General features: G+C 35.7%; 3 protein-coding genes across 4 annotated transcripts; 2 read left to right on the plus strand and 1 right to left on the minus strand.

Moving 5' to 3' along the window:
• The first annotated feature begins 5,327 nt into the window (after positions 1 to 5,327).
• LOC149401898 (LEAF RUST 10 DISEASE-RESISTANCE LOCUS RECEPTOR-LIKE PROTEIN KINASE-like 1.1) lies at positions 5,328 to 13,225 on the plus strand. The gene is made up of 7 exons (XM_089609346.1): positions 5,328 to 6,506; positions 8,729 to 8,742; positions 8,939 to 9,647; positions 9,957 to 9,983; positions 10,338 to 10,595; positions 11,338 to 11,777; positions 12,272 to 13,225. Exons 1-7 carry the CDS (start codon positions 5,747 to 5,749, stop codon positions 12,791 to 12,793), a joined length of 2,730 nt encoding a protein of 909 aa, XP_089465472.1. The 5' UTR covers positions 5,328 to 5,746; the 3' UTR covers positions 12,794 to 13,225.
• A 616-nt stretch (positions 13,226 to 13,841) lies between these two features.
• On the plus strand, positions 13,842 to 14,739 carry LOC149401899 (uncharacterized). The gene has a single exon (XM_089609716.1). The coding sequence runs from the start codon at positions 14,038 to 14,040 to the stop codon at positions 14,554 to 14,556; it is 519 nt and encodes a 172-aa protein (XP_089465842.1). The 5' UTR covers positions 13,842 to 14,037; the 3' UTR covers positions 14,557 to 14,739.
• A 1,841-nt stretch (positions 14,740 to 16,580) lies between these two features.
• On the minus strand, positions 16,581 to 20,125 carry NDT2 (NAD+ transporter 2). 2 transcript variants are annotated; one of them, XM_089609287.1, is made up of 9 exons: positions 19,758 to 20,125; positions 19,582 to 19,665; positions 19,198 to 19,304; positions 19,046 to 19,094; positions 18,828 to 18,940; positions 18,211 to 18,305; positions 18,007 to 18,095; positions 17,809 to 17,903; positions 16,581 to 17,067 (listed from the first exon to the last, which is right to left on the minus strand). In XM_089609287.1, the coding sequence occupies exons 1-9, from the start codon at positions 19,849 to 19,851 to the stop codon at positions 16,795 to 16,797; spliced, it is 999 nt and encodes a 332-aa protein (XP_089465413.1). In that variant the 5' UTR covers positions 19,852 to 20,125; the 3' UTR covers positions 16,581 to 16,794. The 2 variants fall into 2 exon arrangements, with proteins under 2 accessions (XP_089465413.1, XP_089465414.1); XM_089609288.1 differs by having other exon boundaries at positions 19,198 to 19,278; positions 19,758 to 20,124.
• Between the last annotated feature and the right edge of the window lie 6,999 nt (positions 20,126 to 27,124).

Here is a 27,124-nt window from a genome sequence, read left to right on the forward strand (position 1 = left end):
AAGAGGCATCAGCTCTCATTCAGAACACGAATTCCATTGTTTCCCCACTGTTCCCAAGCTCTCTCTTCCCCAGAAATTCTTTTCTTTTGCTTTGTCGTGGTGGTAGTTTCGCACAGGTTCTAGTTCGCCGAAGCCGAGTCTTGTGGTGCATTGCTCGTCTTGTAGTCGTTGTATCCTGGGAGGCTTTCGCTCACGAAATCCAGCACCCGTAGGGAGGGCGATAAAAAGCTTCAAGGAAACCGTCAAACGAGCCTCGACCTTCTCTTGCCGATTTCATGTTCTTTCCTTTTTCCGGTTTATATTTTATTTTCCTTGCATGTGTCTGTTTTCCCTATCAATATTATTTGTAATATTGCTAACATTCACTTCTTTCCAAAATAATAATAAATTTTGATAAGTCAAGTTCCCTGTTGCTTACATACAAAATGTTGGAAATATGTTTCGGGTTATGAGAAAAAAAAAGAGAAAAGAAGAAGCCCAGATGATGATGATGATGATACGAGGGTAGAAAAATCTAGAGAGACTATTGAAGATGAACAAACCGTAGATAATTTTGATGATAATGAAATGGAAGGAGAAATTAAGAATAACATGAATCACGAGCACATAAATATTTATGATCCAAGACGATTGGATAATATTTATAGTAATCTTAGAGACATGCTTGTAGAAAAGTGCCCATTTAATAGAGTGCTTTTAATTTCCGAAAGGCGATGCAGCTATCTAGCCATTTTTAAGCTTGGGTTTGACAAAATAGCCAAACTTTTTAAAGTTGAGACTAAATAGCCCAAATTTTAAAACCCCCTAAAATACCCCACGTCTCTTCTTGCACATATCAGACATAAACTCCTTATACTCTATCATTGCCATCTCCCAAGCCTCTATCTCAATCCTCACCTGCCATATCAAACGTTCCAAGCCAAACTCTAGTTCCTTTCCTAGTCGAGTCTTGGACCTCCACCGCGAATTTCTCCCATGACCTCTGTCGGACTCTCCTGTAGTGGCGCTTCTCTTACTCTTCTCCGATCGCCGGCGGAGGAGGCATCGGAGGCTTTGCGGTGGAAAAGTAGATCCACTGCATCACCTTCTCCGGGAGCGAGATGGTTAGAGACTTATTCCGGTTCGTCGGCGAGTTCAGATCGGCCCGTTTGGTTGCAGCGATCGGGATTTGGGCTTCGACTCGAACTCGAAAATAAATTGATGACTGGTCAAACTTATGCCATATCCCTTTTCGTCGATTTATATGCCCAATATCGTCGTCGATCGTTAACACCACTGCCATCACTGTCTCCTCCTTCTTCTTCTTCCGTTAATAATTTTATTTGCGTATTTTTTTTATCGAACAGTGGATTTAAATTTTTGAAAGCATAATTAAATATTTTGACACTTCGTTATCTTCTCATTGCAGGTTGCTAGACTTTACACATTTTGTAGCCTGTGTAGGTAGGGATTCATACTTAATTTTTAGCTAGGTTTTCTCTTCTTAGTGGATTAAATTTTTTGAATGCACGATTAATTTTTTTGAAATCATGTACCTTAACTAAAATTATGTACTTTTTCTGTGTTTTGAACTGGATTAACAAAATTGCATTTCAAAAATAGTGGATTAAAAGTTTGGACACCTAAATTAATTATTTGGAAATTTTTGAAAAACGGGTACCAAAACATTAAGGATATTAGTACACTATAAGTGGTTAGAATGCACTGACTTATGAAACCTTAACTATTTTTCTAAACAATTAGTTTGAATTGGCTAATTCGTACAAAAAAATATTGCGATATTTCCGTACGCAAGTGCACGTAATCGTCCAAGTAATATATTTCGTAAGTACGAGTCAATCCCACGATGACTATGCTTAACCGAAAATCAAACGAGCTAGCAACGCATTGAACTCAAGTAAACGATGTTAATTATTAACTAATTTTGCAGAAAATAAATAAAACAATAAATAAACACGAATGGATGGATATGAGGAAGGGAATGACAACGGTTTCACAAGTCTCTCTTATAGTTTGGATTCACATAATTAACGCTCCATTTACACACTCCTACTTTGCTAATCACGCCCACGTTAATAATATTGTTAAATCTCCCTCGTGCATCTAGCAACCTAAGTATATATGCCGGAATATCATCTCTTGATCTCAACTCCTAAAAGCACGGCTAACATTAAACACAAGAAAGTAAACACGACTTCGTAGCAGCCTAACTATCTCTAGCCTAGGAATGTATTACACTAATTTAAGTCAAGGGCACATTCAATTGAATCTTTCTCAAGCATTAAGTCAATTCAAATATCATGAATGAGGTAGCTAATCACATTCAAGCATTACGATCAGAATTAAATTAAACAAAGCAAGATGAGGTATAAATACTTCAATTAGCTAAAAAAATCCATAACCATAATTAAGACATACTACACCATCACACTCTCGGGAATCAGTTCATGGCGATGAGAGTAACAGAAAAGCAAAATAAATAAAAATAAACCATGAAAAATAAATTAAACAGCTCATAATAAACGGGAGTTCCAGAATTAAAGAGAAGAAGGAAAAACGCTGATTTCGGTGGCGGAGGTGATGGTGGTGATGAACTTCTTTTCTCCGGCTTTCCTTCTCTCCCAATGAGCCAAACAAAAAAAGAAAACCTGAAATAAAACTTTACTTCTGATTATGAGAGTTCTAATATATATATATATATATATATATATATATATATATATATATATATATATATATATATATAAGGTATTTTAGGTTATTTCAGAGCAATATAGGCATTTTGATGTGATCCAATGACTAAAAAAATACTTAAAATCGGGTAATTAACGAAACAGTGTTTTTGGGTCGCGGTGAAACTGGACAGTTGCGCAATGATTTTAAATCGGCTGTAACTTCTTGCTCCGATGCCCAATTTTTGTAAATAAGCATGCGTTGGAAAGCTAAGAGAAAGTCCTATCAAACTCTGACCTAGATCATCCAAAATATTCAATTCAAAATCTCAAAACCATGCAGAAGATGACGTCATATTTCTTGTTTTGCTCTAAGTTGCCCAGAAATATCTGAACCGTCTTGACTTGCCTCGATTACATCCTTAACACCAAAATTCTCTCTCAAATTGGAAAATCATTTATAAACACATTAAACACACTGAAAATCCCTTGAGTATGCGTGAAATTCAAGCCGAAAAGTAGGAGTTAAACGCATATAAAACGCATCTATCAAAAACTACCAATTGGAGAAAAACATAATAGAAGGTGGTTGGTATATTCAAAAGATTTTGAAAAAGTGTATTATTTTTGTTGTAAATTGTTTATTATTCACCGAACCAATAATCAATTGCTTATAACGGGGACAATGGGAGATCATCGCCACTACCATAGAATAGTCATGAAGCCGAGATCCCAAGCAAGTTACGGTGGGATGAGAGAATGCACGATAAAATCAATCACCTCATAGTTATAAGCCATCAGAAAATCATTCACATTGATAAGAATGCCGAGAATATCGCCATAGAGCAAATATTTGATGAAATTCCACCAATCGGTTGCCTTCCAGAGTGGTTTGATCAACCGACAACCCTAAATGGCATGGAAGGTTGTTTCGCGGCTAGCCTTGCAGCAAGAAGACAAGGAATCAAAATCCATACCTCGACAAACCAATTTCCCAAACTCCGGAATCTATTCTCGACAAACGCACCATAGTTTGGTCGGTCTTGGATTCGAGGTTCCTTCTCTAGACAATCCATCGCTAATGAGATGGTTTCCACTCTTCATCTTTATTAATGTGCCTACAAATCTCATCCTTCACGGACCTTGGCGCACCGGGGATTTTGAGAATCTCTCTAACATATTTTTCCACAAGCCACTCATGAATGAGGGTCTCGTTCCACTCCTCGTTTGGGAGTTTCAATTCAGCCACTTTCGCGCCTACAGAAATTCGGGGTCCAGGGTGTACCTTGAAATTTTCCAGCCTAGGAATCCACCGGTCCAGCCATACATCTACCGCATCCCCAGACGTATCCTCCAACGTGTGTCGCTCACAATCACTTTACGATCCCGCACAAGGCATCGTCATAGACTTGAGGCATAAGAAGAGATTGGAGCCTCAAGGATGCTCAGATATGGGTAATAACTCATTTGAAGAGCACGAGCCTCCAAACAGTTAGGAAAATGAACGAGCCGCCAAACACTTTTAGCGAGCAAAGCTTGATCAAACCATTGAAGTTTCCTAAAGCCCATGCCACCATTCAATTTTCGTAAGTAAAGTTTTTTGGGAAAATATCAACAATATCCCCTGTGTTTAATCGAAATGCGAGATTTATCCATTCGATTTTTAGAAATATCATACATATCTCTTAAGTTTAATATAAATGACATATAACTCCCCTAAAAAAATATTATAGTACAAATATCACCATTTTCGTTTATTTTTTATACAAAAAAAAAAAATTGAACTCCCCAAAATACCATTAATAAAATATTTTTTTATTTTCTATTCTATATACAAAAAAATTAAATTAAAAAATTCTTTATAAAAAGTTAAGGATTTATTTTATGAAGAGAGATTTTGATTTTTTCAATAAAATAATATATAAATATTTATTATATTAAGGGTATTTTGGGGAGTTCAAATTATTTTTTCTGTAAAAAATAAACGAAAATAGTGATATTTGTAATATAACATTTTTTAGGTGAGGTATATGTCATTTATATTAAACTGAATGGATATGTCTGATATTTTTAGAAATCGAAGAGATAAATCTCGCATTTCGATTAAACACGAGGGATATCCTTGATATTTTCCCGAGTATTTTGCAAGTACCGCAATTGATTTTTCGCTTCTCGTTAATGCTCCCCCATCAAAAATTGGCCATCATTCGGTGAAACTCATTAATAAGATACTTGGGGAGTTGGAAACAACACACTCGGAATTGCTTGGATAACAACACATACACATGAATGTGGTAGCTAGCTTGGTCTAGCGGTAATCTCACACTCACCTCAAACCCCCATGAGATGCAGAAATGCATGCCCCCTAGAATTTATTCTAATAAGTATGTAATCTTGGCCGATAGTGCCACCTACTATGTAATCTTGGCCGATAGTGCCACCTGCGCTTTGCACTGCTGATATATCATGTAATCCTGGTTGATAGTGCCCCTATTCAAAAAAAAAAAAAAAAAAACACATACACATGACCGTCCGTAGTTGGTAAAGATCACTAGAAACAAAACTCCACCAATGAATCCATTTCCCTTTGATCAGTTTACAACACCACTCACTGTAGACATAATTAATTATTATAGTACTCCCATTTTAACTGTTTTACTATTTGATTAGTTCCAAATAGGTTACTTCTTGTAATTTATAAACTAAAATAAAAATGACAATTTCACTTAAAAATAGAGATATCAAATTCGGTTTTTCTGACCAAAGTTGAATAAGTTCAAAGTTACAATACAAAGTATATGGTGGAATATTAAGGGAAAATATAAACTGAAAGCATAAATCACTCGATTAAACATTGGGCATATTGTTGACATTACTGGGTAAAAACCCAGAAAGTCTTCCTTCCATTCAAAGCCATAAAAATTCAATCAATACCACCCTTTCTGTCTCTCTCCATCTAAAAGGAAAAACCCAATATTATTATTATTTTTATTTTTATTATTATTATTCTAATGAAACCATCAAAACAAAGCATCTCCGGAAAAAGAAGAAGAAGAGACCCACAAATAAATAATATGAAACCCTTATTGTTTCCCACAAAACTGCTCTCAATCACAGCACTCATCTTCTTCCTGATTTCAGACGAAAACCTCGTCGGAGCCGCGAACAAGTTCTACGAATCTTGCGAAGCCTCGAATCGGAAACACTGCGGCGACAATCAAACAATAAGCTTCCCTTTCTTCATCGATGGAGCCCAAGATCGCTCCTGCGGATTCCCAAATTTCCAAATCTCGTGCAACGATAAAGGAAACCCAATCGTTAAACTCTCCGGCGATGATTACGTCATCAAGAGAATATTCTACCGCAACCAGTCTCTCATCGTCTCAAACTCCGCCTTCCGTACATCCTCTTCCCTCATTTCCCGCCAAAACACCAACGCAACAACAACAATAACAACAATATGCTTCAGTTCGCCGGTGAAGAATCTCTCGCTCCGGGAAGACGATCGCTTCTCTCTGGCTTCGAACCAAACCCGAGTCTCGCTGCTCTACAATCGGTGCCTCCGCGACGGCTGTTACGAGCTCGATCATCGGAGGAATATTAACAGCAACAAAAGCTGCGGTGATTACTCGGCCGTTGAGGCTCCGGTGCTCGATCATCGGCGGAGCCACATCGGAGATGCTCTGAGAGGAGGGTTTATGCTGACGTGGAAGGCAAGCAATTGTAGCTATTGCGAGAGTACAAAAGGAAAGTGCGGTTTCAACTTCGAGACTTATGTTTTCCAGTGCTTCTGCCCCGACCGCCCTCACGCCGCTCGTTGTGGTCCCCCGTACGGTTAGTTTTTTTTTTTTTTTTTGTCTAATTATCCCTCACAAAGAGTAAATAAATTGAATGAACGTTACCTCTATCAAAAAAATAATAATATTGACTGGAAGAAAGTAAATGGTCTTTTGTGTGGATTTGGTGGAATGGAATAATTGGATGATAAAAGAAAGAAAAAAAAAAGAATTATTAAAAATGTCGAGGTCTAGCCGATATAATTGAATCGTTTTTCTTTTGGGCCAACTTTTGGTGTCGTTGACTTCAACGCGGATGTTGAAGATAGATTCAATTCAACTAGTTTTTTAGATCAACTCGAGACAAGAATTCAAAATAGTTGATAAACTCATCATTTAAATTCCACTAACATTTAACTTTTACTTATGATATGCCACGTGATATTTTATGGGATGACACTTGATAATTACGTACAAGACATTAATTTGGGTTGAGCTGTAGACAATAGTTCATGCATGCGTGTAGTGATCTAGTAATTAACCACACTATATCAACGCATGTTATTAGGTTTACCGTATTATTACATGACTCATAATTAGAAACTTAGAATAAACAAAACTTTAAACATAGTGTAATTAATTAGAATAAATAATTCCTTGTAAGTCGTAGTAAGATCTACTAATAATTTCTCATTTTTTTATAACTCAATCAAAATTTGATACTTGAATATTATGAGGAATATAATTTATGGATGAATAGAAATATATATATATATATATGTGTGTGTGTGTGTGTGTGTGTGTGTGTGTGTGTGTGAAGAATTTGCAGAAAATGTTATGTTTCCGATGAAAATTTCAAATGGAAAACTAAATTGATTTTAAGAGAAATATCGATTTCGGATGGAAATATTATAACTTTTTTAATGTTGTGTAAACACTAAACAACTCGTAATAAACTCTTACAATAAGAGATAACTAAATCTTATTTCTAAGGGCAACCTAAAGCACATTTTTTTTTTTTGTTGTCGTCTAACCGATGAGCAAGACTTTTATTTTTATTTTTAGAAGTGGCATTATTGACCAAAATTACATAATATATTAGAGAGTAAATAACGACAAAAATATCTACAATTTTATACTTGATACACTTAGGTACTCCTTTTTTTCGGTGAGTAAAATATCTAATGTTAACATTTGGTTACTAGTTCAAATCAACAATCCAGATTTAACAGTTATTTTTTTATTATCTAATAATAAAAATAATAAAAAGATGTATCCCTCTCTTCAACGTTGAAGTCTTTTTTTTTAATTAACAACTTCAAAGATATATGTCCTTGATCCAAACAAGAAGAATACAATTATCTATCATATAGATGCTGAAAAGACGAGGATTGCAAAATAAAGCTCGAGTCTGAATCTGAGCAGTGGCTAATTGTGTCACCAGGGAGAGGTTTCGACAAGAACTCAGATCATTATCGTTGCACAGAATACCGGCCAAATGCTTTCTCTATTTATATGTATATTCAACAAATTTCAAAAAATTTAACAACATAGCCTCAAGCAAAATTTCGCCCACGTTAACATGTTGGTAATTTCCTCAAATTAAAGTTGAAGACGTCTGAGCGTGCGATGTACTTTCCTTGCACATCAAAAATGGCTTGAAGATCTCAAACAAGAATAATACAGGATACGACAAGCTTGTATTTAGATTGCCCTAAGATGCAATGAAATCCGAATCTATAGGCTAAAACAAAGTCAAGTGTACGAGAGATTTGAATGTCGATGGACAATTCGAAAAAACCCATCGTTGTTCGTAGATAGTGATTAGTTCAGCAGAATATAGATGTGCACATTGCAAAGCGATGATTGACGAGATCATGGGTTACTCTTCTCATCGCCGATCGGTTTTGAGAAGAAAAGTCCACAATACGCCAGAATCACGAGCGAATAGCTGGCGGTGATGAACTTGAGAGAGTCTGTTCTCGAGAATCCATGTGAAGTCATAGCATGTTGTTTCTGGCTAGTTGAAACCGTAAAAACATTCGAATTCTCGTTGCTTTTTGTCTCCTGGGGGCAAAATCGTACTCTTAAGTGCTCTGAGAGAGACGTGAAGTGGATTATCCGCCAAAAAGACTTTGCTGATCTGAAACCACCAAGACATACACATGTTTCACGGCCATTCTTCTCTTTGCCGTGTTTCTTTCACAGCCTCTGCGTTGAACCTTTTTTTTTTGTTTGTGTGCTATACTGTTTTATTAAATCATGGAGAGACTTTGACAGGTCAACGAGTCAAAGTATGGGAAACTATATATAGCTTCAGAGCGCAGCAAAGTCATGGGAAATTTCTCCATTAAAACAAAAAAAAAAGTCTTTTCATTTTCCCAAATCCCACGTCAAATAACGCGTTATTAGATCGATCGATATATGTTGAACATAAATAATGAAAAAAAGAAGTTCTCAGTTCTCACACTCGTAATCTGAGTTTCCAAGTATTCCGATATGACTCCACTGATTCCCACTCAACTGTTACTATTCTTCTTCTTCTTCATCCCCTTATTTTGTCTTAGCTCAACCCAAGATGAGCACAAAATATGTAAACCGTTTGTGTGTGGAAAGCTAGGCGAGGTGATATTCCCTTTTTACAGCAGTAACTACTCGAAGCTCGTATGCGACGGGCTGTACAAGGTCGATTGTGGCAACGCATCTCGGCCGTTGATAGAGTTGAAACAAGGCGGTCACTGGTACGAAGTCCAAAGTATCTCTCAGGCAAATTCAGTGACCATCATCAACGACGACGCTGACTTGAAGAATCGATGGAACTGCGAACAAGACATCGAGCGCTTCGCTCTTCCTTCGCCTTCGCCGGTTTCTAATCTGACAAACATAAACGTTTCGACGACAGTCCTGAAATGCAATCACAGTAGTGACAGTGTTGATGTCCCAACTGATTGCAAACATACTAACCGATGTGGAGATTACGATTTCTTCTTCTGCGCGAGCTCGAAGCCACAAATCCAAAACTGCTCGGTCTTCTATGTCCCTAAAGGCCATATATTCACTCTCGAAGTTACCATTAATAGTCTTTGTTATAAATGTCACAGTCTTCATGGAAAATGTCTGTCCAATGTAGAGAATAACGAATTCAGTTGCTCCGAACATATGAACAAAGGTTTGCGGCCGAATATCGATACGAAAAAACGTAACTATCGCTCCTTTTCCTTAATTTTTTTAGCACAAAAAAAAAATTTAATTTCGTGTTGTATTTTTAGTTAAAGTACTTTTTTTTTCTAGTTATAGGGGCTGATGTAGCCAAGTAGAGAGTTTGAAGAAACATTTTAAATAATTTGATTTAGTAGATCTTGAATTTTAATCAACTTATTTTAACTTTCAATAATTCATGAAAAAAATGAATCCGTATATACATACATCTAATCCTCCTTGTTTATCTCTTTCTTTAACCTGGACCTAAAAAAACTTGTTCTTATTCATTATGTATGTGATGTTGCAGGAGTAAGAAGATTGAAGGTGAAGTTAGGTAATAAATATCTTGTCCTTCTTTTTTTAAATTTATAAGCAGCTAAGCTACATCAAACTTATTATTTGCTAAATAGTCAACGTTCTGTTAATTATAATAAATTCGCCACTGAATTCTATTAACTGTAATTAAATTGACAAGTTTGTCCAAATAACTCAATTACCGGAAGGAATTATTTGGACAAAGTAATCAATTTCATTGCAATTAATAAAATCATAAGCTAATTAACTATAATTAACTAAACGTTGGCTATTACGCAAACTTAAAGTTTCGATATGGCTATGTAACTATAGAACCCTTCTTTTTTTTTTCTAGGCTATATTATTCATGACGATTGTTTATTGGATTTTTCAGGTGCAGGGCTCGGAATTCCTCTGGGAGTACTGATCTGTTTCATGATCGGATTCTTCGTACGGCGTCACTACATTCGGAGGCGGAACAAGAATATGTTAACGAGAAATAATTCGGATACGAGTATGAACGCCGACGCGGAAACGGGATGCGTCTACTACGGAATCCCTCTGTTTTCCTACAAAGATTTGCAACAAGCCACCAACAACTTCGACGCCCAAAAAGAGCTCGGAGACGGAGGTTTCGGAACCGTTTACCATGGTAAATTTACTTTCATATTCCCAGCATGACTGACCTCAAATGGTAACTTTTTATTGGCTTATTTATTTTGAATTTTTTTTCTAGTCTCCAATATCACTCAAAAACTATTAACATCTGACCTTATAGTTGAACATTTACATTGTTTAAAAAAAAAAAAAAAAACATTCCTTTATACATTTCTCACATGTCATCCTCAACCAGATTCTTTAAGAATAATATCTCAAACTCATTGGACTGTTTTAGATTCATCATCTAGCTTTAAGACCTGCCCCTCAATTCTCTTTTCCCTACTCTTATTATTTTCTTTATTTAGTTATTTGTTTTCTTATAATCTCAAATTGATTTAACTAAACTCCTCTTAAACCATTCGACTGTTTCAGCTTCATCATCCTTACTACTCATATTCTATTATCTTATGTTGCTTGAAGAAATTAGTAATCAGTCTTCAAATTAACTCATCTTAATAGCCATTTTTACATACAACAAAATTAGAAAATTGACCGCCCTTTTATCTCAAACGCCATTCTTATATACTCTTTCTCTTCTCTAACAAAACTAAAGATTTTCTAAAAGTCGGTGGGACCCATCTGACCCACTTGTCAGGTGGGACCCACACAAGTCTCACATCAGCAGTCTGCTGACCGACGATAAATATCATTTTTTTGGTATCAACTTGTAATAATCCAATAATCAAGCATTTTTTTTTAATTTTTTTACGGTTTTGGTTATGATGGTGGCCCAGGAGTGCTGAAAGACGGAAGGGAAGTGGCGGTGAAGAGGTTATACGAGCACAACTACAGAAGAGTGGAGCAGTTCATGAACGAGGTGGAGATACTGACGACGTTGAGGCACCGCAACCTGGTGACCCTCTACGGCTGCACCTCCCACCGCAGCCGAGACCTGCTTCTGGTGTACGAGTACATCCCCAACGGGACGCTGGCGGACCACCTGCACGGCGACGAGCGCCCGTCGTCCCCCCTCGACACCAGCTGGCCCATGCGACTGAGCGTGGCCGTGGAGACCGCCACCGCCCTCGCCTACCTCCACGCCTCCGGCACCGTCCACCGCGACGTCAAGTCCGCCAACATCCTCCTCGACAGCGCTTTCGCCGTCAAGGTCGCCGACTTCGGCCTCTCCCGCCTCTTCCCCTCTGACGTCACCCACGTCTCCACCGCCCCTCAGGTAAAGATGGGGAAAAATGGTTAAACTTTTAACCATTTTTTGAACCGTGTTTTAAAAAAAAAACGGTTTAATCAATTAACCGTTAGTTTCAATTAAGTAACGGGTTAAAACTAAGGGTTCTCTAGATATATAGCGATATTAAAACTCATTTTTTGACATATAGCCAATATTTGATAAATTTTAAATAATTAGTCACGAGATTTTATATACAAAGCCAAAAAAGACATTAATAGTTGTAAATATCCGTTAATAATTATAAATAACTATCAGACTCCAATGGTATAAATGGAATACTAAAAACATCAAAACAATGTCACATCGCCATAATGACTAATTACTAAAAATTTACAATATGTTGATTATTTAGCAAATCTCCAAATTTTGGTGGGTTAGTTACTCAATTAATTGTAAAACCAACCGCTTGGTTAATTTTGACCAAACCGAACGGTAAAAAAAATGTAAATTAATCGACTGGTTGACACATTTCCCTCTAGGGCACCCCCGGGTACGTGGACCCCGAGTACCACCAGTGCTACCAGCTGACGGCCAAGAGCGACGTCTACAGCTTCGGTGTGGTCCTAGCGGAGCTGCTCTCATCCATGCCCGCCGTCGACATCGCCCGCCACCGCCACGAGATCAACCTCTCAAGCCTCGCCCGAGCCAAGATCAGCTCCCGCGCCTTCGAGGACCTCGTCGACCCCCGCCTCGGCATCATCACCGGGGCCGCCGTCGCCTTCGCTGACCTCGCCTTCCGCTGCCTGGAGCAGGATAAGGAGATGAGGCCGACCATGGATGAGGTCTTGGCCGAGCTCAAGCGGATCGAGAATGGTGACGATGCCGTGACAGAGACGGTCGACACAGACGAGGCTTGTCTCTTGAAGACCGAGAAAGAAAAGGAAGAACAAGAAGAAGAAGATGAAAAAGAAGAAGAGCCTGGGTCCCCGAATACGGTGACGCTGAACTGGCCTAGCAGTTACTCTACCACGCCTTATATCAGTACTGATAAAGTATCATAAAGTTTCATCTCAAAATCAAAAGTCACAGAGAGAGCGTAACTCGTGATCCTTTCTCTTTGTAAACTTGTTTGAGCACATCTATATCATAGTACACGTTGAGAGAAGGATGTACATAGTTAAATTAAGAGCTATCTATTATAGTTAATCTCATTGGATTGACTAGCTCTTTTTTTCTTATGTAAGTTTCTACTAGTTGATATTGTACCAATTTTTTTGTCCACGAGTAAAAATAAAAACTATTCCAAGTAATTGGTTTATTGATTTTTGTTATTTTGGCTAGTTTATCTGCCAGCAATTAATGATCATATTGATCTCTGTTAGTTTTTAGAGTACTCTGGTGAATTTAGAGTTTCAAAATAAATATAGTTCAAAAGGCAATGCTAAGCTTGTCAGTCTAAATTAGTTTGGCTCAAGAGATATTATATATTTTGTTGTGACGTGTAATCATGATTTGAAATGTCATCATGTTATCATACAGATGCGATGCAGAAATCGGATATGGAGGAACTTGTTTATGATATTATACATTATGGCTTAGCTTTACTATATACCATATATTCATTGTTGGTAACGTTTCATTGAGGCTAGAAATGAAAAACAAGCAGGCTTATATTATTTTCCCAATTCTATTAAACTTTTTTTTTTTTTGCTACGAAACATGTTTTCGACTATTAATAATTAAACGTATCACGCTATGTCCAATAACGGCTCTTATGTTTGAGGCCTAATAATGACTGATAACACCCATGCTTCATCCTATCGGGTATAATCTGACACGCAAATAATTTTAATTTACAAGACCATACTATATGTAACGATTTCAAAAAATGGAATGAAAGTATCAGAAAAATAAAATACCTACCTATTTAGATGAATTTTCAATAAAGAAAATCAAATTATCTTTTATTTAATTATGTATAGTATAGTATAGTATAGCTTCGTCAATTTTGTCGCGTTCTATGTTCCTTTCGGAACAATCGAAGAACAATTTTGGACTTTTTTCTTATAGCCAGTCTAATATATAGACCAGTCAATAAATCAGAAACCACCTCTTTTTCACAAACCACCAGAAATTAGTATTAGAGAATTCTCGGAAAATGCACTCACTTTTTCTTTTGTATTAGTCCTTTTTTTTTTCTTCTCTTAAAAGATGCAATAAACCAAAAAAAAAAAAAAAAAAAAAAGCAGAGCCAGAACAACAATCATTGATTGGTAAAGAAGGCTTTCAAATTCAAAACCATCATATGAGTGGCTATATAATAGAAGAGAATAAACACCAGAAGAAGAAGAAGAAGAACAGAGTCACCTCGTCCGAGTCAAACTCACTCCACAACATGGCTGGTCTGCAACGATTCAAGCTCCTCGCGACTCAGTGCGGCGTGGCTCCGAGTCCGACTCGGAGCCCTAGGACCTCTCCGGTGATCCACCTCCGACGGCGGCGAACCACTCTCCGATCGATTCTTCTCGGTCGCCGATGGCCGGAGAAGACTCCGGCGGCGGCGATGGCGAAGGAGGAGAAGGCTCTGGCCGTGGCGATGGTTAAGAGACGGAACAGTTTGGAAGAGCTTTTCTATTCGCCGCCATTGGAGGTCCAAGGACGAGTTTCGCCGAGAAACGTGGAAGAAAAGGCTTCGCGTTCGTTTCGTTCTTCGCCGGATCGGATCGGGTTGAGATCTCCGAGACCGGGTTGGTCGGGTTTTCGTCACAGGACGCTTTTGCTTAGGCGGGTTTGGAGACCCGTGCTTGTTACTATTCCCGAATAACGAGTCAAATTCGTTTTTTTTTTTTTTTTTTAATTGGAAATTAGGTGTCGTTAATTACTACAAACTTGTGAGTTTTGATTGCACCTGCAAATAATCTTTTCGGTAGTTTCACTTATATGTGACTAATAAAATCAAGCATGGTTAAGTGATATGTTAAATTTTGATGTTCATTTTAGAGGTCAATTTTGATGTTAAAGTTTAGTTTTACGGTTTCCTAGATTAGGCATATAATTTTAAATATAAATTTGGTTAATATCATGTTAATATATTTAAATATAAAATTTAAATATAGATAAATTTTCACAAAAAATGATATATATTAGCACGTTGATATGCTTATATCAGGTGAGATTTATATGTCAAGTGTGACTCACACATGTGAGTGCGCTGACGCGTCAGTGCAGACATAAATAACAATACTCAATTTTCATTTATTTAGATCTCACCCTTGCTAAAAGCTCAATGCAAATCTCATATGTTCTACAAACCAAAAGTATAAATTTAGAGAATTTTTTATTTAAAGAATTTCTTGTAAATTTTAACCAAACAATTAAAGTTAGTCATTCAAAATATTTTGAGAATTTGACCGGTTAATATAAAGACCATGATTAATTTCTACAGAACTGAAAATTAGTACCTATTGGGTTTGGCAAATAAATTCCTAGAAAATGACTTCGTCTCCAACAATAGATTTATTTTTAACATTAAATCAGGAAGAGAAAAAAAGAGTTTATTGGAGCTCCGATTTTCACGATCTAAATTCATCGGAGAAGAGATTTTTCATAATAGAGAATAAGCGAATTGAAAAAAAAAAATAAAGGGGCCATTTGGTTTAGTTTTCTAAACTCGTTTTCTGTTTTTAAATTCTGTTTTCTGATTCTAATTTTTAAATTTAAAAAACAGATTTAGAATTACGTTTCAGAATATTTTAAATGTTGTTTGGTTATGTTTTCCATTCAATTGTATAGTGATAAAATAGAAAACAATTTTTCATTGTTTTCTGTTTTTTAAACAAATTTCAAAGAAAACAGAAACATGATTCTAAATCTGTTTTCTGAATTTATAACCAAACAGTTTTTCTAAAACTGTTTTCTAGAATTTAGAATCAGAAAACAGGAATAAAAAACATAACCAAACGGGACCAAAGTCTTCGTATTTCAAATTGGGGAAAGTACAATCGTTTACATCTATCAGTCTCGTCTCAACATACTGAGATGACCAAAGACCTAACTGCCCCTCACTTAATACATTCTCAGAGGGCAAAAAGGTAAAGTAATAAAACAATAAAAACTGTAAAACAAATACCTCAAAGATGAAATAAAGCCTACAATTCTAATACCGATCACTTTTTCATTTATATTCCTTCTTTTGTACTTGAGAAATGAATTAGTTATCATGAAGACGAGAATAAAGTCTAGAGTTCATAAGGGTTTAAATGAATAGAGTCGTAATTTCTTTAAAATTCAAAGACCAAAAGAGAATAACAGAAAATCAAACTTTGGAACACATATAGAGGCATTGTTCAATCAATGTGAGGGTATCCATTCAAAAAAGCAAGTTGAAGTGGAAGTTGGACCACAAAAGATGATAAGACACGCATTGAAAGCAATTCATTTTGTTCTTTCCTTTGGACAAAAGGCAAAACCCGTATCCCCAAATGGATCCTAAGTTTGGTCACTTAATCAAATTAGGAAAATCATGGTTACTATATCTAATAGTTAGATGATATCATATCACCATTAGTGTTGAATAAGGTGTACTTTTGGAACTTGATGGGTTTTTTTTTTTTTTTTTTTTTGGGTGCTTGACAGATATCGCCATTAAGAAAAAATGGTCCTTGTATTTGATGTGGATTCCATTTCTTGACACATACATCTAAATATGTAGTCAATTATTTTACCACTTTCTTAAGGTTGCATTTTATTTTCTTTTTCTTTTTCCTATATTATTTTTCGAAATATAAGAGCGGTTAATCAAACAAAAACATTCTCAAATTATTTCTCTATTTTATTGCTCGTACAAGATAAGTGAAATGAATTATTTGGTGGGACACTTGCAAGATGTGTATCCCAAAAAAAATATTCTAAGAAAACAACACGAATTCACCCAAAAAAATTAACCTACATTTATTTCCCGCCTTTCAAATGATTTAAATCCCAAACAATTACATAAAAAAAAAAAATTCGCCGTCATCGTTGAACCTGATCAATGCCTTGTTAGATGCTCTTTGTTTCCCGGTTAACTATTGGCCCGGCTCTCGGGTCTACGATACTCTACGGTACGACTCTCGTCCGGAGGAACGGCTCTATGCAAAAATCTGTTAATAATTTCGTAACTCGTGAACGTAATAACGGCCGACGGAGTGGTTCTCAAAAGATTGGTAGCGCAGCCGCGGTAAAAACCCGGAAGGCCTTCTTGTCGGAAAACCTTCTTCACACAATCTATAACACCGTCGTATCGTACCTCGCAATTACGTGCCTGCCCTTGTTCTTGCAACCTCGAGCGCACAACCTGATCACAATATTCACGACCACAAGAAAAACAGATACCAAGAATGATTATGATGATCTTTTTTTTTTCCCAAAATCTGACTTTTAATTTCGACATGTTCAGCTCTTACTTCATACAATAATTACACCGTCTTGCTGATTTTTAATGTCTATTTTAGTACCATAATTCATATAACGTTAATTAAAAGCAAAAAAAAAAAAATATTAAATTTTAATGCATTTTTTAATAAAGTATGTATGAAATGATATATAATATTACTTTTAAGCATTAAAAATGAGTTATGCCTCCAGAACATCATATGCACTATTTGATTAAAATATGACAAAAGCTAATAGACAGGAGAAAAAAAAATTAAAGAGTTCAAGGAGGTGAATGCGACAATAAAATCAAATAAAATAATGCAAGGACCATAGTGCAACTAGCCGATAAATTCAGGGGCCACCGGTGCCAAAACGTCTAATAATTATTATTAGGGTTCATTAGGAAAATAACTAACTTAAACATTTAATATTGCTAAATAGCCAACTTTTGGTAAATCTTAAGTAAACAGCCACTTTCATATATCTAGAAACGTAAATTAAGTAAATAACCACAGCCATATATTAAGCCACGTCATCATTTACGACTATTTACCTAAGATTTACCAAACGTTGGCTATTTAGCAATATCAAACGTTTAAGTTGGCTATTTTCCTAATTTTTTGTTATTATCATTATAAGAGAACCAATAGACCGAAATTACCTCGTGAGGGTAAGTCGATACGGAAGCAATGACTTTGCTTATCGATGAGGAAATGGCAACACTGCCGGGGCTTAGCTTGTCAACCGTTGTCCCTTCTAATAGTTTAAATCATTATGATCAGCAATCCTTGAACTTAAATAAAAAAATAAAAAGACAGTTTCCGATATATGAAACCAGTAATTAATAGAATATAGATACCTTTTTCAGCCATGTAGAACTTAATCTGTTCGTAAGCTGGGAATTGAATCGCAACGTGGCTTATCCCCGCTAGAGAAGGTAATACACCACTGATCCACAAAATAACTATTTTCACTTAAGAGCTATCTTCTTCAAACTTATTGTGAGGAAAGAGAATTTTTTTTTTTAAAGTAAACAATATCATTATATAAGAAAGAAACAGACCTATATAATCCTCGGAAACCTTCCTCATGCACGATCCTCGTTAAAGCGGAAACTACACTCTTGTAAGGTACTACGTTTGTCCGCAACGCTTGTGTCTACATTAAAATAAACAATCAATGGTGTCAATATTTGATTTGAAGAAAAAATTGAAGTCTCTATGTGCGCGCTAGATATTTCAAATTGGGAAAAAAAACTTCCGCACAATTATAAACTTTTGGTAACAACTTGATTCTTTATAAACTGAATGAAAAAAAAAAAAAAAAAACACTATGGAGGGTTTGAGATGGCCCTGGGTTGTTCTGAACATAATCTTCGCTAAAACAAATTATAAACATAATTCACAATTCGGGAGGTACACGATTCTTTCCAAATAATATAACTAATTCAAAAACTCTTCTCGTAACCCTAACGACCCACCTAACAGAGTTATTTATACCAAATAAAAATAGAAAAAATAAAAAACGTACGAGCTAGAAATAGGAAACCGAAAACTTCACAAACCCATAAATTATAAACGATTAGTAAGACCTTAATTCTTTATAAACTACATAAAATATATAAATAAATAAATAAAACAAAACAAAAATCCAAGGAGTAACTATTTCTTTGAAACTTACTTGAAGTCTTGTCTTGACGACCCACAACGGATTAGTCGTTACGGCTGTGGCAGCACCAGCACCGGCCGCGGCTACCATGTTCGCACCGATTGAGAGCTGATTATTTTCATCAGCTACAGGAAAAAAAAAAAAAAAAAAAAAAAAAAAAACTCATAATCCAAGTCTTGCAGAACCATGGTCTGGCGTTTTTGAAATGAAAGAAAATGTCCGAAACCAACCGTGTGTGTGTAGAACGTGTTTTAGTCGATCATATACAGTGAAGTATACCTACATATGAAATCAGAGATCAGTCAATTGGAGAGTTGCGTATATAATCGGGACTTTCCGACCACTAAGTTTTTTCTCGTGATTTATATCAATGAATACTTACAGCCCAATTTGGAAGCAAAGCTAGTATTGTTGGTGAGAGACCTCGATACATTCCCTTCAAGCCTTCGGTCCTTATTATGTCCTGTAGACTTGTGACAATGATGCTGCCTGAGTATCGATCACAAGAAAGTTTTTTTTTTTTTTAAATCGGTAACAAAATCAAGCCTTTATTTGGCGATAAAAAGCATATAATGTCTTGGCCTGATTGAACTTGTTCACAGCAAAACCAACTCTTTTAAACAGCTCACAACTGTTAGATTAAAAATGTCAAATAAATTTTGCCCAATTGAAGAATTGAGGTTTTAAGCTCAATATCTCAAACAGAACACTGAAAAGAAATGAAACAGTTTTGTGAGAGTATAGTCGATTCTCATATTTTACGTACCCTTGTGACCAGAGGGAATGCCATGGACTTGAAGCCTGGTCTTGATCACATCCAAAGGGCACACAAAAGTCGCCGCAATTGCCCCTACGAAAAAATTAATAAATATTCCAATTAAAACACAACTCAACATGAAAATGCATTTCCCAAAAAAAAAAAAAAATCGTAAGCTGACTGACCGGCAGCGCCACCGGCACCGGCGTTGCAGGCCAAATCCCTGAATCTCTGTCTCGCCGAGGGATCTCCACCGTCCATCTTAGAACCCATTTTCATCTATCTTCTCTACTTAAACCCCATCAACGGTTGATGTGTATATATAGCGAGAGAGAGAGAGAACACTTGAGCGTGTGCGAGTGAAATTGGTGTGTTTGGTTTCCGAATTCAAAAAGCGGAATCGAGTGCGTCGTCTCGTCTCTTCCGGGGCAGAATGTTTCTTCTTTTGGTGAAAGAGAATAGACTTGGTTTTCAGGTTTGAAAAATGAGAAATTGGAAAGAAAGTTTGGGGCTTTCGCTTCTATTTCTTTTTGGACATTTTTTAACTGGAGACTTGATCAGAGCGAATCGGTGTTTCTTTTAACCAAATTTGGGAATTCTATGCATACATGGTCATGGATAGCTACTGCCATCAATAAAAATCGGACATTTACCCCCAAAAGTTACCAAGATTTTAAATTTGACATTTTTATTAGGGTTATTAAGTTATATAGCCACACGGATATAGTTGATTGAGATATAGCCCATCTTTGATTAATTTCTTGTAAATAGTCAAGTAAACTTATTAACAGATTAATAAAAGCCTTATTTAACACAATCAAACATATATTTTAGGTAGTTAATAGGCTGCCACGTATGCAAGTTGGCTATTTACAAATTATTTACCAAAGGTTGGTTAATTTACAATTCATATAGTTTAGGTGGCTTACGTAGCCAATTTTTTGTTTTTATTACTTATCGAGTTGGACAAAAACTTTTATATCATTTCCGCTATTTCCTTAATTTTAAATTTAAAAAAAAAAAAAAAATCTCTCTCTTAACTGAATACCGAAAACACCTACCTCACCTTTAACGCCAACACCGACGGCTTCTACAATCACTGTCGCCAAACTCAAGATGGCTTCGAGGGACAAAATATTCAAGACTATCAAAACATTGTCGCCAAGCTCTCAAGCGCTCCATTTCAATTACATTCACTTCGTCACCACTGCCGATTGTCATCAAAAGTCTTCAACTTGCCCGCGAACAACATGTCCATAATTTCAGCCGTGTACGCTTCCCCTCATATTTTCTTGTTGATTTGATCTTGAATTCATGTGATTTCAAAATGGATTTAGCTCGTAGGTTTTGTTAGGTTCATAATCGAATTTCATTTCTCGGTGAATAATTTGTAATTAGATTTTGGTGTGTTTACATAGGTACTTTATGAGAAATTGAAGAATTCTGAAACCAGGATTCGGCAGATGTTATCCATCAATGATGTACTAGATACCTAAGTAACCTGAAATCCCAAACTTATGAAGTTTGGTTTTCTCTTCTTTGAGATAGCCATACTTTTTCTTTATGGTTATATTTATTTTTAGCTTTTATAGAGTGGGACTTGAAGTGACACGGTTAATTGTTTTGAGTAAAATTGTTGAGAAGTGATAGATCTGCCTTTATATTAGATCTGATATAATACTATAGATGTGATATGTGTGTGTGTGTGTGTGTGTGTGTGTGTGTGTGTGTGTGTGTGTGTGTGTGTGTGTGTGTGTGTGTGTAAGTGTTGGGCTTGTCCCTGGCCAGGTGGCCAATGCCCTGACCCGTTCCAGGGGGCCGAGGCCTTGACCTTCGCCGGGTTGCATGCCAAAGCCCTGACTTGTGTCGAGTGGCCGAGGCCTTGACCCGTGTCAAGGGTGGTCGTGGCCTTGCCCATGGGCCATATGGTTGCGGCTCATGGCTAAGGTTCATATTGGCCTTTGTATAGGCCTGTTCTTTTAAGCATTATTTTTCACACCGAGTTTCACTGTTTTTTTTTTCCTTAGATAGCTTTTATTGTTTGTTTTTCTTATCACTTTAGGACAAAGTGACGGTTCAAGTTTGATGGTATTTGATAGATGCATTTTGTACGTGATAATGGCTTATATTCGAACACAAATTGTCGCAAATTCTCGAGTGTTTTTTTTAGAGTTTTTAGTGTGTTTATGGTAAGTTACAGATTTGGAGAGTATTTTGGTGTTAAGGACGTTATTGCGTCCTCTCGCGACGTTTCCAAACAATCCGGTGTGTCAAAATGGGGTGTTCGACATGTCTAAATGGAGTTTTTGAGGTGTGAGCCGCAAAGCTATCTAGCATTGTCTTTCCTTGCGGACTTGCAAGTCTAGAGCTAAGCCAGGCACACCGAGCTTCTCGCTAGGCACGCCTTTTTGCAGTCCAGCTCATTAAATCTCGCGATTTTAGCTCGTTTTGAGCTGTTGGATCTCATTCAAGCGACCATATAGCTCCGACAACACCTTGGAAACCTAAGTATACGAATAAGAGTCCCAAAAAACGCAGTTTTGATTTTTATTAGGTTTTGTTTTTCTTGTTTGGCTAATTGGGAGAGAAGGAGAAGTGAAGAAGGAGACTTGTTCCCCCACCGTTATCACCACCATCGATTCAACAGTTTCTTCCCCTACTTATTCTTTGGAACACCCATTTATGTTTTGTTATTTTATTGTTATGGATTTTAGTTAGTTATTTTTCTTGTTTGTTTTTCTTTTCGTTGTGAACTAATCCCCTTAAAGGTGATTGTTTACTTGCTTGATTATAGTTGTAGATTCATTATTTGTTTATTGAAGTATTTTTTATGTTCTCATTTTCATCATTCTTTGCTTGTATTAATTATGTGCTTAATGCTTGTATTAGATTTGCGACCTCGTGCTTGATTGTTAGGATTGTTTATACACTAAAGAGAGATTGAATGATCATGCATACGAATTAAATAACCGCACTACATTTATGCAGATTGGAGATAACTAGAATGCTACGGAGTCGTATGTATGCTCCTGATAGTAATGCTTTATCGTATTTTTAGGGTTTGAGATCAAGAGATGAAAATCCGATATTGAAATAATTTGTATGATGCTCGAGAGAGATTTAATGATACTAAGACATGAGCGTGATTAGCAAAGATAGAACCGAAAAAATCGTGCGTAATTCAGACAATCTCGACTATACGAAAAGTTAGCGAAACCATAACTTTTACCCTCCTCATATCCATGAGACTATTATAATTGCAAACAACATTGATATTGGAATGAAACTATCAAAATTAGTCATTATTAGTTAAGAATCACTCTCTTGTTATTAGTCATTATTAGTTAATAATCATCCTCTTTAGTCATAAGCTCCTGATAGTAATGCTTTATCGTATTTTTAGGGTTTGAGATCAAGAGATGAAAATCCGATATTGAAATAAGTTGTTTGATGCTCGAGAGAGATTTAATGATACTAAGACATGAGCGTGATTAGCAAAGATAGAACCGAAAAAATCGTGCGTAATTCAGACAATCTCGACTATACGAATAGTTAGCGAAACCATAACTTTTACCTTCCTCATATCCATGAGACTATTATAATTGCAAACAACATTGATGTTGGAATGAAACTATCAAAATTAGTCATTATTAGTTAAGAATCACTCTCTTGTTATTAGTCATTATTAGTTAATAATCATCCTCTTTAGTCATAAGCTGTTTCTTCCTCATAACCTTGTTATTTTATCAAAATTAGTCATTATTAGTTAATAATCATCCTCTTTAGTTTCAAATTCAAAATGTAAATGAAACCATCAAAATTGCAAACAATGAAAACTAGCTGAATAAAATTGTATACGATAAAACAAAAATAATAATAATAATAACAAAAATAATAATAATAATAATAATAATAATAATAATAATAATAATAATAACAATAATAATAATAACAACAATAATAACAATAACAACAATAACAATAATAACAATAATAATAATAATAATAATAATAATAATAATAATAATAATAATAATAATAATAATAATAATAATAATAATAATAATAGACACTGTATATTGGAATGAAACACTTTACTTGTAGCCTAGTGGAAATGACCTCCATTAGATGCTTTCTAAATTTGATCTCTCAAATACCTCTTAATTTTATAAATTAGATTCTTATTGTTCATGTTTTTTTTTCCTTTGTTTTTATAAAATAAGATAAGAGCGGAATTGTGTAAAAGTTATAAAAATTAAATATATTTAGGGAAATAGCCTTCGTTTTCTTATGTGTACAAAAATTTGCTCGAAGCTACATAGCCCAAAATAAAAGGCCCAAGCCCAAGGTGAAACGCTCGTCAAACCAGTTGAAGAAAAGAAAGGCGAGAGAAGAACACCAAAGAAGAAGAAGAAGAAGAAGAAGAAGAAGAATCAGAGAAGAGAGAGAGAGAGGAAAGAAAAGATGATATACAGAAAATGGAGTTTGTTAACTGGTCCCACCACAATCCTCGCCGGTATTATCGGCTCCGTCGCCGTCGTTAACTTCGTCGTCTTCAACAACGTAATTACTCTCTCTGATTTTGTTCGTATGTGTGTTTTCATCAATTCGATCTAGAATGTTTTTAGGATTCTTTATTTTTTTTTTTTTTTTAAATTAAAGCAGGATCTGAGAAAACTCATCTGATTATTTCGTATTAATCCAAAGAAGTAAAAGTGGTAAATAATTGGGAATTAGAATAGTAATCTACTAATAGTCTCTCCCTGAAATTCATGTCAGACTTACTTTTTTATTCACTGTCGATTATGTTATGGTATTGAAGCCATGGATTGATTTTGGTTTTTTTGGCCAATTTCATAGGATCCTTTTGGCGCCAGGGAGAAAAAGAACTCCGGTGCGGGTTCAAGTGACTCCTCTTCCTCCAAGTGAAGAAAGAAAAAGAAGAGATTTCAAAAGGTGAATTGTGCTGTGATGTCTTGGTTTTCATGTTCTTGGACACTTAATAATTTCAGAGCTATCCTTTTTCCTAAGATTTTTTTCCCTCTAGCTTTGTAACTATCAATTTTCTGATTTCCAGTTGGGTATAATAAATGATAAGTTGAGTCTTAACTTTAAGATTTTGCTAAGCATTGCCATGACTTGATGGCTCTTGGAATTAGAGTTTAAGACCAATTAATAGAATTAGGTTTTTGCTTTACTTGATGGTTTGGCATTGAGCTGAGTTGAGTTCAGAGGTAACCACTTGAGGTTTTATTTCTATGAATCCCTTACTCGTCTTGAAACATTGCCAACAAATGTAGGCGGTTTTCATTAAGAAAATAAAAATGGCTTGCTCTTATAATTGCTATTCAAAAATCTCGGATATAGATTTATGAACTTCTTGTCCTCTTTGAAATATTGTCATGGTCCTGTCTATTGAAATTCATTTCATATTTCATGTCCTCGAGATGACAAACTCGTTGAGCCTCGTTGTTCACTCCACCATTTTCGGTATTGAAACTTTTTTTTTTTTAATCACCTGTAATTGCATGGACAACCTTTGTTGTGAAATTAATATTTATAAACTCATTAGTGTGTGGTAACTCATATGGTCCAGAAATTAATATCAGTCGGGAATATATTGATACTAAATTATGGTTTTGGGTGAGAATATACCTTTAACAAATTCTACTAAAAATTTTATTTGTAAATAATTTAATCTCTAATTTCTGAAGCAATTTGGTCTTTTGCATAATCTTGTAATTGGAAATAATAACACTTTTAACCTTCTAATCTGAAGCAATCTAATCGTTTTGTGAATGTCCATTTGTTTTTGTTTCTAGGTTTTTCTTTGAGACTTGATATGTTAAATTACAATTGATTTAAACCTAATAAATTACAGACCCAAACATCGCCTATTTGGTGCGCATTTTTTCAATTTTCCCGTCGTCTTTCAATCTATAAAGTTGGGGCTCGTTTTAGCTTTGAAAATATGTGACATTTGTGGCCATAGCTATGACAATCTCAGCGTCTTGAAGTTGAGAAATAATTCTCACACAGCCATTTGCATAAACATAGACATATCTACGCCAAATGTATGTATCTATTGATAGATTATAGACTGCATAATATACCTGAGGCGTTTTGGCCACATTTTTTAGCACCGTAGATTATTTGAACACAACAAATCTTTGAGGATCATTAGGAGGAAATTATTGAGAGAATATGCACTTTTGAGAGCGTTTCCTTTTCAGATATGTGTAATCTGCACAGCGACGTCTCATTGACATACTTCTAGAGAAAATATTTGGAAAAAATATCTAATCCCTGAATATATTAAAAAAAAATAAAAAAAAATTTCAATTTGTCTCTCGATAGTCGTTCCTGAATGAAAGAAGTCTAATATGATTTTGGAATCTCTTTGATGAAAATTTTGTTTATCGAGGCTTATAACGGCTATATTTTCTATCAAAGAATGGAAAATGTATACTTGGGAAGGGAGTAAGGCAAGAACGCACTTGTCTGTTTTTCTTATTTGATTGTGAGAGAACTCTTAATTGACTTGTCGACTTCAAAAGGAAACGATTTAGAATTCCCAAAAATTGAATTACTATTATTCTTTTTTCTTTTCTAAACGTATTTCACAACCCTCTCCCACTAAGTGGTCAAATTCTTTTCAACTTAATTCGTATATGGTTCAACATTTGTTACGGCTGAAAAATCCTTCTCTTCGGATAACACAACGGTGACTAAAAACGATACGAAAATCATTCTCTCATTTCTGCAAAGATCAATCATCGATCAAGTGCGTGCGAGCCCTCAACAAGGCCTCACCACCCAAGCGAGAAGCCATGCTAGCTCACACGAGTTCTCGCCACAACATAGCGAGGCTAGACCTATCTATTAACAAGACATGTTTTTGGGGATTCAATGACATGTTTTGTTTTGTCTACAAAAAGGCAAATATGGAGTTTATTCTTACGCTAATCGACTTATTTGTAGTTCGAAAAACTTTAAGATGTCGTGCGACATGTTCTAACATCTTTGAATAACATGTTGGATATTGCAAGGTTTATTTCAAACCATAGTTTGTGCAAGTTCTGTTTTTTAAGCAATTTGTTTTCGATATTCTACTAACCGAATTAATTAATTGTGATCATCTCCGAAAATCTAGTAAATGCATACTGTCTAGGGTTAGACTCCTCTAAAAGATATATTCTACTCATACGAGTCCCTATTTCACTCATTTTGAGTTTTCGAGAGAGTTTGGTGAGCGGAAACTGTTAGAGAACATGTTAGCTCTCTGATTGCATAAACCTATCTATTGGGGTAGTCCACCTATCTCCGAGTTATAGAGGTTGAGTTTGTTTCTTGTGATATTGTAAAATTCATGTACGTTATAAACGTGTATCGCATATTCAGAGAGAGCCAAAGATGAGTACAGTGTTGATCATATAGTTAAGATTGTTATGTATTGTTTCTATTTTTTTTTTTTTATAACCGTGGTGTTCGGGTGAGACCCGACTAATATCCACGAGGCCCTGGCATTATCGACCGGGAGACTACCGCAGTG

Source organism: Urtica dioica, chromosome 3, assembly GCF_054948205.1.
Source record: "Urtica dioica subsp. dioica isolate 48M chromosome 3, U.dioica_male_clone48M_v1_H2, whole genome shotgun sequence".
Lineage (NCBI taxonomy): Eukaryota > Viridiplantae > Streptophyta > Magnoliopsida > Rosales > Urticaceae > Urtica > Urtica dioica.

Excerpts from the sequence above, each read along its gene's own strand:
- LOC149401898 (XM_089609346.1), top strand. The coding sequence starts at position 5,747 with ATGAAACCCTTATTGTTTCCCACAAAACTGCTCTCAATCACAGCACTC. Across the intron at positions 9,648-9,956 it reads GAATATCGATACGAAAAAAC|GAGTAAGAAGATTGAAGGTG; the intron begins GTAACTATCGCT and ends GTGATGTTGCAG. Across the intron at positions 10,596-11,337 it reads TTTCGGAACCGTTTACCATG|GAGTGCTGAAAGACGGAAGG; the intron begins GTAAATTTACTT and ends ATGGTGGCCCAG.
- LOC149401899 (XM_089609716.1), top strand. The coding sequence starts at position 14,038 with ATGAGTGGCTATATAATAGAAGAGAATAAACACCAGAAGAAGAAGAAG.
- NDT2 (XM_089609287.1), bottom strand. The coding sequence starts at position 19,851 with ATGAAAATGGGTTCTAAGATGGACGGTGGAGATCCCTCGGCGAGACAG. Across the intron at positions 19,305-19,581 it reads CATTCCCTCTGGTCACAAGG|GCAGCATCATTGTCACAAGT; the intron begins GTACGTAAAATA and ends ATCGATACTCAG. Across the intron at positions 18,306-18,827 it reads TCGTCAAGACAAGACTTCAA|ACACAAGCGTTGCGGACAAA; the intron begins GTAAGTTTCAAA and ends ATTTTAATGTAG.